The following is a 19913-nucleotide window of genomic DNA, read 5'->3' on the forward strand; positions in this document are numbered from 1 at the left end:
TGTTTCTTTAGGACTTCAACAGTTACTCTGTCACTTAACATAAAATATCTTTTTATATTTTAATTTCCATATTCAGTTCTTTTTCAGTATGTCAGGTTTTGACATTCATAATTGTCAGCTTTAGGGTCCACCTCCTGATGAACCTCCAGAGCATGTGACAATACAAGACTTTTCTTTAGAGGGGTGGGAGTGTTATCTGATGTGGTCAGATTGTCTCAAAGCAACACAGATTGTTGGTAGCATCTTCCTCTGTTGCTCTGCTTTTGGGAAGTTGGTTTTATGGGAAATGAAGAATAATTTCCCCCTGGGCTACTCTTCAATTTACCTTATTAGTTTGTCTGTTTCTCTACCACACAAAGCCAAGTTCATGTCCCATACAGTTAGGAATACTTTGACTCAGATGCATTCTGAAAACATGTTTTGGTGAAGCAATTCCTGATATAATTAAACTACTTCCAAGTCTTCTTTGTAAGACTGCAGATTTGTGTAGGTGATATAAGGAAGAAGCTTTATCAAATAAAATTCCTAGTTGTATTAAGAAAAGAGTACACAATTAAAGCCCCAGTTCAAGAAAGCATCCCCATTCAGGAAAATCCTTATGCTTAACTTTAAGCACTTGCCTATGTGGTTTCTTGAATAGAGGTAGAGTTAAGAACATGCTTAAGTGCTTTCCTGAGCTGTAGACTAGAGGTATACAGCAAACAAAGAGTTAATGAATGTGTTAAAATGTTTATTAGTTGCTTTAATAACTATATAACCTAGTCTAATTCTGAAATACTAAGAACAGAATAAACAAAATGCCTGTTATTCATTACTATTAAAATCATAGAATCCTAGAATATCAGGGTTGGAAGGGACCTCAGGAGGTCATCTAGTTCAACACCCTGCTCAAAGCCGGACCAATCCCTAACTAAATCATCCCAGCCAGGGCTTTGTCAAGCCTGACCTTAAAAACCTCAAAGGAAGGAGATTCCACCACCTCCCTCGGTAACGCATTCCAGTGCTTCACCACCCTCCTAGTGAAAAAGTTTTTCCTAATACCCAACCTAAACCTCCCTCGCTGCAGTTTGAGATCATTACTCCTTGTTCTGTCATCTGCTACCATTGAGAACAGCCTAGATCCATCCTCTTTGGAACCCTCTTTCAGGTAGTTGAAAGCAGCTCTCAAATCCTCCCTCATTTTTCTCTTCCGCAGACTAAACAATCCCAGTTCCTTCAGCCTCTCCTCATAAGTCATGTGTTCCAGTCCCCTAATCATTTTTGTTGCCCTTCACTGGACACTTTCCAATTTTTCCACGTCCTTCTCATAGTGTGGGGCCCAAAACTGGACACAGTACTCCAGATGAGGCCTCACCAATGCCGAATAGAGGGGAACGATCACATCCCTCAATCTGCTGGCAATGCCCCTACTTATACAGCCCAAAATGCCGCTAGCCTTCTTGGCAACAAGGGCACGCTGTTGACTCATATCCAGCTTCTCATCCACTGTAACCCCTAGGAATGTTTCTGGAGAACTGCTGCCTAGCCATTCGGTCCTTAATCTGTAGCAGTGCATGTGATTCTTCTGTCCTAAGTGCAGGACTCTGCACTTGACTTTGTTAACCTCATCAGATTTCTTTTGGCCCAATCCTCTAATTTGTCTAGGTCCCTCTGTATCCTATCCCTACCCTCCAGCGTATCTACCACTCCTCCCAGTTTAGTATCATCTGCAGACTTGCTGAGGGTACAGTCCACGCCATCCTCCAGATCATTAATGAAGATATTGGGGAAAAAAACGGCCCCTGGACTGACCTTTGGGCACTCTGCTTGATACCAACTGCCAACTAGACATGGAGCCATTGATCACTACCCATTGAGCTCAACAATCTAGCCAGCTTTCTATCCACCTTATAGTCCATTCATCTAGCCCATACTACTTTAACTTGCTGGCAAGAATACTGTGGGAGACTGTATCAAAAGCTTTGCTAAAGTCAAGGAATAAACACGTCCACTGCTTTTCCCCTCATTCACAGAGCCAGTTATTTCGTCATAGAAGGCAATTAGATTAGTCAGGCATGACTTGCCCTTCGTGAATCCATGCTGACTGTTCCTGATCACTTTCCTCTCCTCTTAGTGCTTCAGAATTGATTGCTTGAGGACCTGCTCCATGATTTTTCCAGGGACTGAAGTGAGGCTGACTGGCCTGTAGTTCCCCAGATCCTCCTCCTTCCACTTTTTAAAGATGGGCACTACATTAGACTTTTTCCAGTCATCCGGGACTTCCCCCGATCGCCATGAGTTTTCAAAGATAATGGCCAATGGCTCTGCAATCACATCCACCAACTCCTTTAGCACCCTCGGATGCAGCGCATCCAGCCCCATGGACTTGTGCTCGTCCAGCTTTTCTAAATAGTCCCAAACCACTTCTTTCTCCACAGAGGACTGGTCACCTCCTCCCCTTACTGTGCTGCCCAGTGCAGTAATCCAGGAGCTGACCGTGTTCGTGAAGACAGAGGCAAAAAAAAGCACTGAGTACATTAGCTTTTTCCACATCCTCTGTCACTAGGTTGCCACCCTCATTCAGTAAGGGGCCCACACTTTCCTTCACTTTCTTCTTGTTGCTAACATACCTGAAGAAACCTTTCTTGTTGCTCTTAACATCTCTTGCTAGCTGCAACTCCAAGTGTGATTTGGCCTTCCTGATTTCATTCCTGCATGCCTGAACAATATTTTTATACTCTTCCCTGTTCATTTGTCCAATCTTCCACTTCTAGTAAGCTTCTTTTTTGTGTTGAAGATCAGCAAGGATTTCACTGTTAAGCCAAGCTGGTCACCTGCCATATTTACTGTTCTTTCTACAATTCTTTCTGTTATTACTGTCAGTTATTTTATATATTGTCATTACTATTATTACTATCAATTAGTTACATAACATCATTTATACTGCAGAAAAAAAGGCCTTTTGTGAGTTATTTAGTTCTACTGGCATAAGTACTCTTGAAAAGCAAACTTCAAAGTCATATGTAAGTATTCACAGAAACCAAAGTTTAAATTCACACGTGATAATTCATGACTGAGTTCTTTCACAGTCATGTAGACAGGAAACGGAAGCAACACTACGTGACTTATCTGACCTGTCACAACTAAGAAACATAACTTGAAGAATGATTATCAGGTAGTCACAGAAAATTGTTTGCAATCAATCCACAACTGAAAACAACTGGCAAAATTCAAATAACAAATACATTCAAGAAAAGCCCGTTCTGCTTGCTTATAATTCATGAGCAGAAAACAAAGGTAAATTTACTCAAATAAATTATATGTTTTTAATTATTTATTGAACTCTGGCACTGAATCTGGAACTCATCCCCAGGATATGAGTGTGAATGGCAATTAAAACAAGCTTTGAGACTGACAGAAAACATCTCAAATTTACTGTTTCTTTGGCTTTTGGGACGATGCCATCCAGGACTCAGGAACTGTAGGATTTGGAATGCCACGAGGAAGACTGTTCATTGAAAGATCTCTACTTTTGGTTGAGTAACTCAGTTTTCAGGAAATGTACAAGACCCTGGAAAATTGACTTTCCAGTTCAACTGTGGAGACTCAACCCATGGCCTCTCATTCTTTGTAAGGATTGGAACTGCTAACGCTGCATTTTATTTTTAGATGGGGGGAAATAGACCCCATTTCTGAGACAATCGGCATGAACAAATGAAATTAGTCTTAAATACATATTTTCTCTCTTTATGCTTCTAATTAAGGTCATATTTCATTGTAATTATGGAGTCTCTGTCACTGGGCTCTTTGTAGATGCTTGAATGGCTCTGGTTTGACAGTGCTAAATATGTAATTTGGTGGCTCAGCAGTCTTTGCTAGCAAAAGACACAGTCAACACGCTTGTGGTGAAATTTTTACTCGGAACAAACAGTGCAGGAAAGCGTTGAACAAACTTTCCTGTACTGCCTAGTGTGCATTGTAGTTAACAACCTGTGGTCATTTTTCTTCAAAGACTCTTCTTCCAATAAGCAAGATCTGAATGACACAGAATTGTATTCATCAGAACATTGTGTGTGCATTCTCAGGAATTTGGGAGTATTAGATTAGGGTCCCCCATACCTCTAATATGTCTAAGCTCTCAGCTCCCCCATCTCACCTTTCCTGCCTATCTTGATGAAAGGGAACCTTTTTTTTTTCTTTTTTTTTCTCAATTTAAACTACTTACTGGTTTCAACTTATACACAATCTCTTGGAGTCTATGGGTTGTGGAATCCTCAGTGAGTGATTGATGGGTTTAGCTACTAAAGTAACAGACACAGTGTGTTCCCCATCAGAGCTACTATCAACATTTTGTCCCTTGCCGCTCCCCCTCAGTATCAGAGCCACCACCAGCATCTTCACCTGCCAGGGTTCCCGTTTCTAGGCTAGATGAAGTTAGTTGGTCAGAAAGTGCTAGAGCTTTCACTTATTGTATTCTTGATTCAGGAGGTTCCTTTCCCCTACAGAACACAGTCAAGCTGCTGGTGCCAACTTCTCTCTACACTTGGCCCCAGCACAGTCAGTCTTCCTGGGTTAGTCATTCACAGGGAGGGATTGTGAATGATTTAAACAAATCCCTTTTGCAAAAAAAAAAATCTCCTACCTAGATCACCATCAACTGATCACTTTTCACTCCCCCTACCCCCTCTTAATTCATCTTTTTACCCCCCATCGTCAATGGAAGGGTTAGAACTTGGGAAGATGTGCTATTCCACCTTTCTCCCAGTCACATTAACTGCCGAACCCTTGTGCCTGCCTTTGCATCAGCTTTTAGTATGCACAGAGACCAGCAGAAACACTTCAGAGGGGTCGCTCTGTCCTCCCATCAGCTCTGCAAAGCTGACCCGTAGTTGCTACAAAAATAACTCCAACTGCTGTTCCTAGAAAACTGGCCAGGACTCTGAAAGCCTAGGACGAGGGTGCCAAAACCAGCAAGAAATAAATCAAAATTCCTCAAATGCAGTTGATAACCCAGATGTCCCTTTTGTGAAATTCCTCTTACGACCCCCAACCACCATACCAAAAAACATCTGTGCCCAATTTTTATGAAAAGTGCTTACACCGGCTAACAGATTCTGCCTGCTTCTCCATCAGAAATATAGCCAGACGGGTTTTTTTAACTATACTCGTTCTTAAACAACACGTGTGTTATGAAAAGAGGTGCAATATATGGAAAACTGTACAAACAGATTCTTTAATTAAAAAGTATGAAAGATCTCATTTTGGAACAGAGGAGGCAAAATCTCCATCAACTTCACGAGGTCCAGGATTTAACCCTTTGACTCCTTAGCTGTGAAAAAAACCTGTCGAGTGAATTTGAATTGCTGCACTACTGTCTTCCTGAAACTCTGATCAGCACCCTGGAAAAACAGCTCTTAGATTTTTTTCACTGCTCCATTAATCTCAACAGCTAAAGTTTTTAATAATAGTTTAAATGGCCAGCTTTTTAACTACTTAGTTGCTGATGATTTAGGCAGAAACCTCCAACTAATGCAATTATCTCCTGAGTGGTTGGATTTTATATAAGTGAGAAACGGAAGATTCATAGAATCATAGAATATCAGGGTTGGAAGGGACCTCAGGAGGTCATCTAGTCCAACCCCCTGCTCAAAGCAGGACCAATCCCCAATTTTTTTGCCCCAAATCCCTAAATGGCCCCCTCAAGGATTGAACTCACAATCCTGGGTTTAGCAGGCCAAAACTCAAGTTATCCCGCCCCCCGCCCCCCAAGAGACCTGTTTGATTTGCATCTAATCCATATTTAGTAGTCAGTGCAAAATTGATGCCTACAAACTATTCTACAAAGCTTGTCTTACCTGATTTTAAATGATTCAAGTGGCTTCCAACATTTCCCTTGAAAAATTATTCCAATGTCTAATAGGTCTCATTATCAGGAACTGAATTCCTGATCTTTTTCAGCCTCAATTTTTCTTTTCTTAATATCATCCCAATACTTCTAGTTATGCCCCAGCGGTTGACGTGCTGCAGGAAAGGAAGGACCAGCGAAGGGAAAGTGTGTGGAAGGATGTGATTATCCAGGGGTGTAGCATATGTAGCTGTAGATAGATCAGTGACCAGTTGGCTGACTCTAATCTTTCAACTTTTGTATGTACCATGTCTGATATCTCTCAGTTCAGATGCAAATTTTCTTCTATCCCATTCCTATCTACTGATAGCTCAAGTTTTAGCATAAAATGTTGTTGTCAGTTATCATTCCTGTGATAACGCAGAAAACTTTATAAGTGTTGCAAAAATAAATATAATATAACGTCTTATTTTAATCCTATATTTTGTTTTGTAGTATTTCCCATATTTTTATCAGATAGTTAATTGATTGTAAATCGGGAGCTACGATACGGTAGTGCTTATTCCACTTCTTGTTGTAAAGAATATTAAAATAAGCAGCATAAACTATACTTACTGGATCTGATTCTATCCTCATTTACACCAGTGTAAATCAGGAAAAACACTATTGAAGTTAATTGATTTACACTGGGATATGACGGTTGTAAGCCATGGGAGAATCAGACCCATTATAGATACATTTGGAATAGGAAATATTATAAAACTAATAGAACTGAAGTGCTGACAAATAAATTAGAAAAAGAAAAAGACCAGACTGAGACTAAAATGACTTTCCCATATGAGCCATCGACTATTGTCTGTATTGCAGATCTCTTTAAGGAAGTGGCAGGGCCTACAGAAATGTGTGACCAGAGGCAGCTTGGCCTTCTGCTTCATGATGCCATCCAGATCCCCCGGCAGCTTGGAGAAGTAGCAGCTTTTGGTGGCAGTAATATTGAGCCCAGTGTTCGTAGTTGCTTCCAGCAGGTAAGATCAACAATCTTTCTTTATGTATGAAATGTGTCAGCTGTATCTTTTTGGTTTGTACCTCCTTATATATTCAGAAACTTTATTTAGGTCAAAATCAACTGTGGCATTAGCAGACAGTCTCTTCATAGTAAAGTGTAAAAATAATAAAAGGCACACAGTATATCCAAATATATAATTAGAATGAGTATTAAATGCAGCTCTTTCATGGAAGACTAACAGAAGGCAGATCAAGAGTTAAAATATGTAAATGGTTTCAAGGTATAGACTGGACCACCCTAAAAAACAATTATGTATTAGAGCTATATTAAGAAATACATATTACAGATGTGAAAAAATCATTTTACACATTTTTATTGACTCTAAAGTAATTCAGCTATAGGTCAAAATTTTTAAACTTGGATTTGTAAAGGCAGACAGCTGAATCCATATTTACATACTTTAATAACTGGTGTGATTTTCAGTGACATCTATAGCTTCCATTAATGGCAAAACTATTATATAAGGATTGTTTTTATTGTTCTTGTAGTAAAGAAAAAAGACAGAGTATGCCCAGTCCATAGTGATAAAACATTTAAAACCTGTTTTAAGGTGGTAACTGTGACTCTTCTCTGTCTGTCTTTCACATAAATCATAGAACAACAGAGTTAGAAGAGATCGCAAGGGTCAACTAATCGAACCCCCTGCCAAAATGCAGGATTTGTTGTCAAAACCATCCAAGACATTTGAAATTTCTTTAAAAGATTTTTGTTTTCTCTTTGTGGGTTGTATGTAAAATGAGTCAAATTATTGACTGGTGTTGTATTTGGATAATGGCCATACTGAAAATAATAAATAATACCTCTTATATAGCAATTTTCATCAGAAGATCTCAAAACACTTCAGTCTTTAATGTATTTATTCTCACACCACCCTGAAGAGGTAGGGAAGTACTATTATTCCTGTTTTACAGATGGGGAATTGAGGTATAGAGAAGCTTAGTCACTCACCCAGAATCACACAGTCTGTGGCAGAGAAGGGAATTGAACTCTGTTTTCCAAGTCCCAAGTTAGTGCCCTGACCAATGGACAATCCTTCCTCTCACAAGTACAGTATGCTCCTGATCTCCACTTTTAAAAGGCATATACAAAATAAACAGATGGGTGTTTAAAAACATAATGCATCAGTTAAGTTTTATTCAGAGACTTGCATGCTCTGGAAAACAAGAAGCTGAGGATTTTGTCAAAAGGTAATTCCAGTGAATGACTTAGTGCAGGAAAAGAAATTATTCTGAGTGCATCTGAAAGTATCTTAAAACCCTTAGGCTTATGGCAGTCTTGGTAGCTTTCAGCCCTGTTAAAACTTATAGTAGCAGTTACTTACCCTGCGTTACATTTTCTGGGCAGCCTTATATTGTGGGAACAACACACTTTCTTCTGTTGGAACAAGGCTTCATCTCAGCAGTGCAGGGGAGTGGTGGTTTAGTAATTTTGATCCTACACATCAGGAGATGACTTAGTGTTTTTTTTTACAAGGGAGCTGGCAATTTCACAGTGTTTGCAACATAGTCATTTATATGTCTGGAGTCTTTATGCAACAGACAGATCATAGTACAGGACTGCAGTTCAGCTATATGCAGACTGTTGATTAGACTGCAGGGGATGTCTGTCTTTTTAGGGAAGATAGGAGGAAAGAGAAGACGTTCTAATGGAACACAACCAAATTTTGAATTTGTAAAGGATGCCCAAGGCTCTAGCTGTTTTGTAGTGATAATTATGTTGGTTGCATTTATTATTTTTGTGAATGTGGCTGCCTTTGAGCAATGCTAAGAATCAGGGATTAAAAAGTCCCTATGCTGTATATAAATTAATCTTTATAAGTGAAATGTCAGACATTTAATAGTATTGTGACTTCATTAAATCCTACAAAAGAGAATGTTAGAAGACTTCTGTGGAAGAGGGGCAACATCTCTTCTTTTAACTTTCCTTATTGCAGCTTCTGGGATTGTTTTCAGTGATCTTTGTGTTGGTTTTTTTGTGCAGTGCCTAAAGCTGGGTTGATTGACCTTTGTTGTTAGTTCAGAGCTCAGAAAGATTGAGTGTTTTTATAAGAGATAAGTGGTAGTTTCTAATCTGGGTTCTGGTCTTCCTTTGGAAGTAAGGCCATGTTTATTAGGCATTATTTTGCGGAGGTTCTATCACCCGTGTTATACAGGTCAGACTAGACGATAGCAATGGTCCCTTCTGGTTTTGGAATCTATGAATTAGGTTCATGAGTAATCTGCTGGATTAAGATCAAGGTCAGTTTGCAGGTTGGCCCCTCTGGACCTCTCCTACTACTGCTTCAATAAATATGAGATATTGCTAGTGTTTCTGTTACTGGCCTCAAGTGGTTCAAGTCCTATCTAGAAGAGAGGATTCAATTGGTGGTGACGGACTTCTTGTGTGTCACCACTAAGGGATTTGATGTGCTGTCCCTCAAGGATCAATCTCATATCCCGCAATATTCAGTGTATGCATAATGCCTCCTGGCAAGATAATCTTTAAACACACACTAGGGTATCATTATGTTGTTGACGATAGAGTTACATCTCTCTTGTCAGGTGGACCCTGCCAGTTAAGCCTCTGCTCTAGAGGAGTGCTTGGATGATATTTTAAGCTGGATGTGTCAGAGCTATCTTGTCCTTAGTTCTGTGAAAACAAATGTCTTGCTGATGGGTAGAGCTCATTATTACTGTCTTCCTTGGTGTTATCACTTATTGGGAGGGATTCATTTGGGCAATGAGTAGGTTAAGAATCTTGGAGTCACTTTTGGTCATGCATTATTGCTTACCATTGATGTTTTTTAGGCTGCGTCTTATTTATCTTGCCATGAACTCAGAACAACAGCACATGTCCTTATGGTTATAAAATATTAATATATTTCCATTTTATCCAGTTTTCTCCACTGGTTTCAACATATTCAGACTGCACAAACATGTTTACTTGCCATGGAACAAGTGTGATAATAATTTGGTTGCCTATAGATTTACTTTAAATTATTATTTATATTAGATTTGTGTACATGTTAATTTAAATTCAGTGATGTTTAGGACTTTTTAAAAAAAATAGCCAACATTGTTATCTCTTCCTTTAGCCTCACCACAATGAGCAATTACACTCAAATACGTTATGCTCTTTAGGTGGCCTGTTGCCACATCTTACGTCAGCAGGCAAGGGTGCCTCTTCTAAAGGTAGCCTTTCAGTGCAGGGCTTGCTTTCCTTTGGCTTTCCAATTCCTTCTAACAACTTCTATTTCAAAGATAATTTTTAGTATGGGTCAGTGGTAGCCCCATATTTTTTACCCTTTTTGTCTTTTTTCCTTCTTTTTTTACAGGCTCACCTTATTCATTTCTTTGCTTGACATTTAATGAAGGCTGTGTCTTATAGCTCATATTTATAATTATATTGTTGGGTTTTTTTGTGCATTGCCTACAGCTGGGTTGATTTTTGGTTTTAAAATAGAGTAATGAAAAAAAAATCTTGTGTTTTACGCTTTTATTGTTGTTGTGTTTTGGTTTTCCTTCACCAGAATCACAATAAGCCGGAAATTAGTGTAAAGCAGTTTATAGACTGGATGCGTTTGGAGCCACAGTCTATGGTATGGCTACCAGTTCTACACCGAGTGGCAGCTGCAGAAACGGCAAAACACCAGGCCAAGTGCAACATCTGCAAGGAATGTCCAATTGTTGGCTTCAGGTAAGAAGAGTGGAATTAGTACGGAGTTTTATCGGTAGAGCCCTACCAATTTTAGGGTTGTGAAATAAGCCTTTCCCCGTGAAATCTGATGTCCCCTTGTTCCTAGGAGCACCCCAGCAAAGGTCCTCCTAGCTCTGGCTGGGCTGGGGAGGGACAGGAGTCGACAGGACTTGTCCATACCCCTGCACTGTTGCTCGGGGGCAGACTAGACCCACCTCCAGGTGCCTCCACCTGCTGCAGGATGCTCTGGGACAGGGCAGGAGCCCCAGAGTTTCCTGCAGCTGGAGGAGGCTTGTAGAGTTGGATCCAATCTTCCCTGTGCTGCTGGGAGCACCCCAGCAAAGGGGCTCCTAGCTGCTAGTCCGGGCTGGGGCAGGACAGGACTTGCTCTTTCCCTGCAGGGCTGCTCTTGGGTATCTCTCCTGGCTGCCAATAGTTCTGCACCCCCCTCATGCGCACTCTGTCCAGCTCTGAAGGCAGCACAGAAGTGAGGGTGGCAACCCCATGACCCCCCTACAACAGGTTTGTGACACACACACTCATCTCCTTTTGGGTTGGGACTCCCCACGGTTACAACACCGTGAAATTTCAGATTTAAATATCTGAAAACATGAAATTTACCAATTTTCAAATCCTATGGCCATGAAATTGACCATAATAGACCGTGAATTTGGTAGGGCCCTACTTAGGGGTTTTTCTTAATAATATAACAGATCATATCTTCCTGCCAAATTACTTGCCCTTCTTTGTTTTGCCACAGCCCTCCCATCTGACTAATAAAAAGAAAAGGAGTACTTGTGGCACCAGAGACTAACAAATTATTAGAGCATAAGCTTTCGTGAGCTACAGCTCACTTCGAAGTGAGCTGTAGCTCACGAAAGCTTATGCTCTAATAAATTTGTTAGTCTCTAAGGTGCCACAAGTACTCCTTTTCTTTTTGCGAATACAGACTAACACGGCTGCTACTCTGAAACCTGTCATCTGACTAATGAGTTCCTCTTGCTCTCCTCAGGCTGCTCAGTATCTGGATTTCATTGCTGTGTCCCCAGAGCTAGTTTATTTTTCTACCTCCTGCAGATTGTGCTGATAGACTCTAAAGGGCTCTGAGATTGACCAGTGTCCCAGAAATGCTGTCACAGAGGTGTCTTTGCATCAGAGGAGGCAAATAGGCAGTGAATGAAGTATAAATAAGCTTATGTACTCTGTAGATATCAAAAATAGAACTGAGCAGCAGGAAAGTTTTATATATATTTGTTCATGTTTATACTTTACACTGAGTCTGGCATTATGCTCTCCAGCAAATCATGCTAACGTAATGGACACTAGCCAATATTAAAATACCCTAAAGCTGCAATCTTTCTTCATTTTGGCTCTAGCATTAATACATTGCTATGATGAGTCTTCTGTACAATCTCTCTCCAAAAGCACTAAACAATCTAACTTAGGTCTCTCTTCCCATGTCTGTCCAAAAGAAGCCTGGTAAGTTTTTAAAGAAAAAGACAGTGCACATTCTCCAACTTAGTCCCAAAAATATTATGATTTGGATTGGCTGGTGACCACACTCTGTTACAACTAATTATTGAATATACATATGCTGATCCTATATAAAAGCATACAAGAGCAGAGCAAGGTTTAGGATGTTCATATCACTTCCCCTTCACCTTATTGTGCGCAAGTAACCTGTGACATTTAAGAGCTACAGAAGGCAGTTTCTGCCTCTTACAACTCTCCCTCATGTCCCCTTCAAGACAATTCAGCCCATTCTGAGAGTAGGTCTAGGACAGGTGACTCTTGTACTCATTTGAACGATAAAGAATCTCCTCTTTTTGCCTCTCCCTCTATCCTTTTAAGAGCAACAATAAAGGACCCAAATACAGGAATCTTGCTTAACTTCCTCTATGGCAAAAACACAGACAAAAAAAAAAACAGAGATGGAAAAGAAAGCCAAAAGGGCAGACAGACAAGCTGAGAGCAGGAAGATGGCAGGGAAATAGCTATTTTTATGCAATTTATGCAACACAGACAGAGTTTTATATAACATCATGGCAAAGAGTGATTTAACTAGCCATATTTTATGTGGGGCCCTGCATAAATCATATAAACAGCTGCATCAGTGTACCTTAAAAGTAAATCTATAAATCATATACACACACACACATTCTTATGAATCACAAAACAAAAAACATTTAGGTTTTCTCTCCATTAAATATTGTCAAAACGAGTAGGATTAAAATCTCTGTAAGGTGACTAAAGCAATTACTCGATTGCAGATTCAAATCTATCTGATATGTTTTAGAACTGTCCAGCTTTAGGAAAGGTTATACTATACTATACTATACTATACTACTCTGAGATCAAAATGTTTGAAATGAGGTAGTGGCTCAATAGTTGAAGTTTGAAATTCCCTTTATGAGCTCAGTTTTCAGCACCACCCCACAACTTTCCCAAAATAGAAGCCAGTTCCTCATTTCACATCACATCTCATCCCAGTATACCTTTATTTTTTCACTTGGGAACTTTGGAAAAAATCTGAGTAGAGGCTTTTAAATTTTGTGGCCAGGATGCATAAGGCAGTGTTCTTTTAAAATTCCCTGTTGTTGACTTTCTGAAAAAATCCCTAATTTTTTTTGGACATCATATCTCCAAAATGGCTTGGCCTATTAACCCAAAATTTGTTGAGTTTCATTGGTCTTCCTGAGAGAAAATGCCTTTTAGTCTTTCTGAGCTGTTAGTTGTAACAAAGGTATATACTGTTCAAAGACAAAAAAACTGCATTAATGCAGCATTAAGGTCACTTGGTGAATGTTGAGTTGAGCAAAATTCAAACTGGTCTGAAAACCAGGAAATGCCACTCCCCCTTTCTGCAGTGACCCAGTATGCCCCATTACCACACATACCTTTATTCTGCCAACCTGACAGTTGCTGAAATGTACGAGCCATTCACCTTCTTTTACAACCCCTTCACACTCCCCATAGGAGTCCATTCTAACGCTAATAATAAAAAAACAAAGGTTGCCTACCCCACCTTCCCTCTGTTCATCTGAATCTGGTAGTAGCCAGTGGCAATTATTTGCATACATACCAGGCGCAGTACCAGATTCCCCCCAGCGGGGAAAGGCAAGAGCCCCATATCGCACCTCAGATGAGGGATGTAGCTCAGACTCCCCCAGAGGAGCAAGAGCCCCTCACTCCCAAAGACCTGGGCACCTGCATGGGAGTGGAGTCAGAGTCATAGAATTTAAGGCCAGAAAGAACCACCAGATCACCTAGTCTGACTTCTGTATATCACAGGCCATCAACACCACCTGAGCACTGAACCCAACAACTGAAATTAGACGTATTATAGGCCAAAGAAGACTAGGCTGTTATGTGCCACAGGGAGAGAATAGGAGGGACTGAGGCGCACCAATTCCTGAGCCCCTTGCAATGGCAGGGGAATGATTAAGTGCAATGTACACAGATAATCTTGGCAAGCGACCTGCACTTTCACACTGCAGAGGAAGACAAAAAAAATCCCCAAGGTCCCTGCCAATCTGACCTGGGGAAGAATTCCTTCCCAACCCCACATGTGGCAATCACAGAGACCTTGAGCATGTGAGCAAGAAACAGCCAGTCAAGCATCTGAGAGAGGGGATGCTCAGTGATGCCTCAGAGCCCATGTCCCATCTCCAGCCATGCTTCAGAGGAAGGAGAGCAAACCCTTTCCCCACCAGAATACATGCAATGTAAGGGGAGAATCCCTTCCCGACCCATGTAGGTGTTTGGTTAAAGCCCTGAAGCATGACCTTTCAGGAACATGAGATGTAAACCAGAAGGTGTGCCCTTGTGCTATTGAGTCCCACAAGCAACCCCATCATAAACTCAGAAAACGCAAATAAATAAACTCCAGGGAAAAGTTAGCTAAGCTAATTTTTTTTAAACTAGAGATTTTTCATTCTCCATTCCATTAGGTCTCTGAGCTATTGCAGAAGCCACTCAAGAGGCAGCTTGTTTATAACACCTTTTTATCATTGATCGGCATCAGCACTCAGGTGTCACTCCACACACAGTCAGTCATTCTAGTTTCTACTGCATAAAGTTCCTTATAGGATAATTCTGTTTTTCTCTCACATGTTGGTACACAGTAACTCAGCATTTTTAGTTAAATCTGCTTTAGCTACTGGAAGTCACTACCCTAAAATCATAACAGCACAGATTCCAGCTCCACAACTCCCTTTAATTTCTTGGGACCTGGGCCAAAAGATCAGGCAACCTTTCCTGCTACAGCCTTAACTTCTGGCAAATTGTGGGGCTGGAAGTCTTCTGAGAATTGAGATAGAAGTAAAAAAGAAAACCAATGTTAAATTCCTCCAACAAAACATCATGGCTTCTGTAGACCAAAGCCACACAAAGCAAGCTTGAATTGGCTCACTCATAAGCAGCCCCTGCTGGGTTCTGATAGCTGAAATCAAGACATACCAGGGCATACATGCAAGTGCAGTTTAAATACATGCAATGTATTTTAGGGGGTTGTTTTTATTTGCTCTCTCTAACTGGGGCTAGATCTGAGCCAGGCTGCACACCTGCCCAGAGGTGAAAGGGTAAGAACCCCCTTACACTTCTATATGGGCTACTTGGATCTTAGATCTAGGCATACAGGAGTGAGTGCGTGCTGTGTACCCTTAGCTTCACCACCACATTTGCTCGGCAGTGCAGCTGAGTTGGTATCAGGTGGAGGGGGGCATTGTAATTTGCTGCTAGTATAGGTAAATAGCAAATATGATCCCCTTAAGCAAGGAGACAGTGGGGGAGAAATTGTGGGTCTTCCTGAATTCTAGAGTGGTGCAGTTTATGCATCAGCCCTTGCACGGGGCTTTACACAGATCCTAAATCAACACTGCGATACTGCTTTTTCTGTCTCTACTAACTGTTGTTTCTATGCTATGCTGCTACATAGGTAAAGATTTCTACTATGCAAAGGAAGGTGGTAAATTGAGGATGTTCACAGGATTGCTGAGGCACATTTTTGTAAAAATGTGGTGTTACTAAAAGAAACAAAGCAACCACGAGTTTTAAAAGTGGATTTAAATTGTAGAATTATAAACTCTGTTTTTTCACATCATACCTCTCAAAGCCAACCTCTACTCCCTGCATATGAATTCATGTTCTGCAAGGTTTTCTGTTCCGAAGTGTCATGTCATAGATAGACTAACATGGAGCTACATCCTGCAGCAGTGTGCTGAAACATGTTTCTTATATCAGGCAGTATTATAGAGATGCAGTGGCTCAGTGGTAGATCGTGGATTCAAGCCTTGCTTGATCTCACACGGAAAGGCCACCTCCAGTTAATCCAGCTGCAAAATGGGTACCTGATCTATCGGGTAAGGACAATCAAAGGCAGTTGGACGTGATGCTGGCAGCATCACTCTCTGGTCTGCTGTTCACTATGAAACTCATGTGACTTAACCACATCAGGCAGATGAGCCATGCTCCCACAATTTAATATATAAAGACAAACATGGTGGTTTCTAAGTTTAGCTTCACAAACTCAGTGTCCCCCTTGCACTGCTGTTGCTACAGAGCATCCAAGTCAAATGAGCTGTCACCATTTCAAAGAGCAACTTTCTCTCCACTTTTTTAAGAACACAAAAGAGAGAGAAAGTAAGCTAATTTACCTTATGAGATTTAATAGCAAGCAAATAATAGAACTTAAATTTAGGAAGCTCTGGTAAATGACTTAATCACTCTGCTTAATATCTCCACAGGTACCGGAGCCTGAAACATTTCAACTATGATGTCTGCCAGAGCTGTTTCTTTTCTGGCCGTACAGCTAAGGGCCATAAATTAAATTACCCAATGGTGGAGTATTGTATACCTGTGAGTGCTGATTTACTAACTGTTTCCAGTAGATTATTTTTGCATTAGTCTAGTTTTTCTTGCACAGTCTTTGACACCTAAATAGGCTGCCTCTTTTTGGTATAGACTCTACCATGGCTTGTGTTGCTGCATTTCTCCATGAAATCCACTAGGGATTTTGCTCTTGCTATTGATTTCACATGGAAGGCACTCAGATAAGGGGTGGCAATATATAGTCCTAATATAGATAGATTTCTCTTCTGTAAAACAAATGTACAGTATTGAAGAAACCTACAATATACATACAGCATTTGCATGGAAGAAGCATTAGATTAGATGGATACACTTTGCTACTACTGCATTATAAACATTTATGTACTCATAATAAACTTCAATATTTTTCAAAGTACATGATAAATTTGTCCAGGCCCAGTAGTTGGCCTACTTTATCAAAATCTGGTTTGGAAATATGCCAGCCTTTCCCCTGAATTCATTGTATTTATTTGGATTTTTTAATTAGATCGTTGCTGAGAAATGAAAAAAAAAAGCTTATTTTTTATAAGGACACCCCAAAAAGCTATGTGAAAAGTCCCCTTGCAGTAACTAACCATCATTAATTTCCACAACTGTGTATCTTCTAGCTGATGTAAGTAGTCATGGGATTCTCAATTAATGCTGTTTCTACGAGGTGTTTTCTGTGAAATTTAACTAAAATAATTGGTAATTCTTCGCATAGTGTCCTTATAGATACTCCACTTCAGTGTGCGTGTGCCTCTTGAGCCCTTGATCAGAGATTTTGTTAGCAGTGTCTGTTCAGCCCATGCATGTGCTCTGTGTCTTTGTGCTGAATGCCAATGCTATATAGGGATGCATAGGTGAACTGCCCTTCTCAACCATCTTGCCCTGAGACAGAGCCTTAACATGTTCACCTTGAGCATGCCTTAGCTATCTTGTTTACAGTTTCTAAAATAGTTTGTTCAGGGTTATCCAGTCCATCATTTCAGGGGATCAGTTATTGGCTAGAGCCACTCTTCAAGCATCCTTGGATGCTGCTGCTGCTGCAAGGTCCATCTGTAGTTACATGCAGGGTGTCTGACTCCAACTCTCAAGGTTTCTGAAAGAAGACTAGAACACTGTTCCCCTTCAGTGGTCATAAGCTTTTCTTGGAGACCACGGATGAGTCCTTGTACACACTAAAGGACTCTAAGGCTACTTTACAATCCCTGGTGGGGGAAAGAGATATATATATATAGATATAGATATAGATATATATAGATAGATATACACCTTCAACTGCTGTTTCTTGGATTGGCTAAGAACAACCTATTCTACAGACAGAAGCTCTATGGACAGGCCTATGACAGTTCCTCTCCGAGTGAGTGGTGGAAAGATCAACTCAGTGTCTGTGAAGGCATTTATTTCTGTCACTCTGCTCCATGAGTAACTATGACAACACACACATCACTGTTGGGATGGGGAGCTCATGTCAATGACCTCATGACTCAGGCAGATGGATACCTCAGGAAAACAATTTCCACATCAATCTGTTAGAACTCAGGGAAGTCAGTAACACCTGCTTTCATTTCCTACCTTTCATCAGTGGAAATCAGTCTGGGTCATGAAAGACAATATATCCTGCATGTTCTGTATCAACAAACCATGAAACTATGGAGCTGGTGCATTAGCTCATCAGATCCAAATTTCAGGAAATTGGAACACCACAGCCAATATTCTCAGCAGTGACTTCTTACAGGACTATGAATGGAAGCTAGACTCTCAAATTCTCCACAATATATTTCAGAGAGGGATACTTCCAGAAGTGGATCTCTTCGCTACCTCCAGGAACAAGAAGTGCCCTCTTTTCTTCTCAAGAGGAATCTGGGACACCACTCTTTGGGAGATACCTGTCTTCTGTCTTGGAAGAAGGGTCTGTTTTAAACATTTCACCCAATACTGCTAATACTAAGGGTGATAAATTCAGGCAGGACAAGGCCAAGTTACCCTTATAGTACCAACCTGGCTGGTATCCTTGGTACATGCTTGGTACCCTTACCTGTTTCGTCTATGTGTTCAACAGCTGTTCAAGCTTCTGACCAGTCCTTATCTCCTCTCCTAGGATGCGGGTCATGTGCTTCACCCCCATTTATAGATTCTCCACTTCAGGTTGTGGTTCCTCCATGGTTCACAGGATTAGGATCCTACTGCTCTAAACAGTGGAAAGGAGTCAACCCGTATTACTTACTTGCAGAAATGAAAAGATTCTTCCACTGGTGGTGTCTGCCTGAATCTGTGCCATTCTCAGTCATCCTGGATTACCTGTTGGATCTAAAGAAATAAGGTTGTCAGTTCAATTAAGGTCCATTTGGCCACAATATCAACCTTTCATTCCCTAGTAAAGGGTTCTCCATATTTGCTCACCCTATGTCATCTTGGTTTATTAAATGTTTGGGGACTCTCTGCCCCCAGATTAGAGACCACAGCCTAGTACTAAAATACCTTATGAGATCTCCATTCGAACCAAAGGTAATCTGCTCTCTGCTCCATTTATCTATTAAGATGGCTTTTTTAGTAGCCATCACATTGGCCTGTAGGGCCGGGGAGTTTGGAGCCTTGATGGCAGATCCCATCCACCACCTCCTTTACACTGTTCTTCAACGACAAACTCTGTTTATGCCTGCACCCTAAATTCTTTCCTAAAAGACTGTCAGAATTTCCTCTTAACCAATCTATTAATCTACCAGTGTTTTTTTCAAAACCACATAACTGTCTGCAAGAGACCTGTTTTCATATCTTTGTACTTAGATAGTATGAAACAATTTTGAAAGTTCACCTAAACTTTTTATCTCCTCCGCAGATAGATTCAAAGGGGCCATAATCTCTGTTCAGAGACTGTTGAGATGGATATCTGGGTGTATTACCACTTGTTATGATGCAGCCAGTGTTCATCCACCGAAGGGCAATAGCACATTGTACTTGTTCACAAGCAACATTTGCAGCATTATTCAAGAACATGGCAGTGTCTGAGTTATGTAGGGCTGCTATATGGACATAAATACATGCATTTTCTATGCTGTGCATTGATCTATGCTGCCAGACCTGATAGTACTGCAGTACCAAGCACTTATCTTCAGTTCTAGACTCAATTATGAAGCTCCCTCCTCCTCGGATACTGCTCGGAAGCCACCTGAAGTGGAGCACCCATAGGGACAGTACTCGAAGAAGAGATTACTCATCTCATGCAGTAACTGCAGATTTTTGAGATGTGTGCCTGGATGGGTACTCAATTACCCGCCCTTCTTCCCCTGTGCTTTGAACAATTCTTTATGGGATGTTCAGGTGGAGAAGGAACTGAGAGCAGTTCGCCTGTGCATCCTTATGTAATTTCGGTGTCCAGCATGAGGAGTTATAGGGTGCATATGTGGGCCAAATGGACACTGCTAATGGAAAGTCTCCAATCACGTGCTTAAGAGGCATATGTGCACCTGAAGCGGAATACCCATGGAGAAAAAAATC

At 40.8% G+C, this 19913-nt stretch overlaps 1 protein-coding gene across 7 annotated transcripts in view; it reads left to right on the top strand.

The window, feature by feature from the left end:
• The window catches only part of UTRN (utrophin), a 607443-nt gene that overhangs the window by 510997 nt on the left and 76533 nt on the right, over window positions 1–19913 (top strand). For all 7 annotated transcript variants that reach the window (XM_038397679.2, XM_043511144.1, XM_043511142.1 and 4 more), the window contains 3 exons: window positions 6692–6849; window positions 10399–10565; window positions 16310–16421. In XM_038397679.2, the coding sequence (XP_038253607.1) occupies window positions 6692–6849; window positions 10399–10565; window positions 16310–16421 (437 nt within the window). The remainder of the gene's footprint in view (window positions 1–6691; window positions 6850–10398; window positions 10566–16309; window positions 16422–19913) is intronic.

The sequence above is a fragment of the Dermochelys coriacea genome, chromosome 3 (assembly GCF_009764565.3).
Source record: "Dermochelys coriacea isolate rDerCor1 chromosome 3, rDerCor1.pri.v4, whole genome shotgun sequence".
Lineage (NCBI taxonomy): Eukaryota > Metazoa > Chordata > Testudines > Dermochelyidae > Dermochelys > Dermochelys coriacea.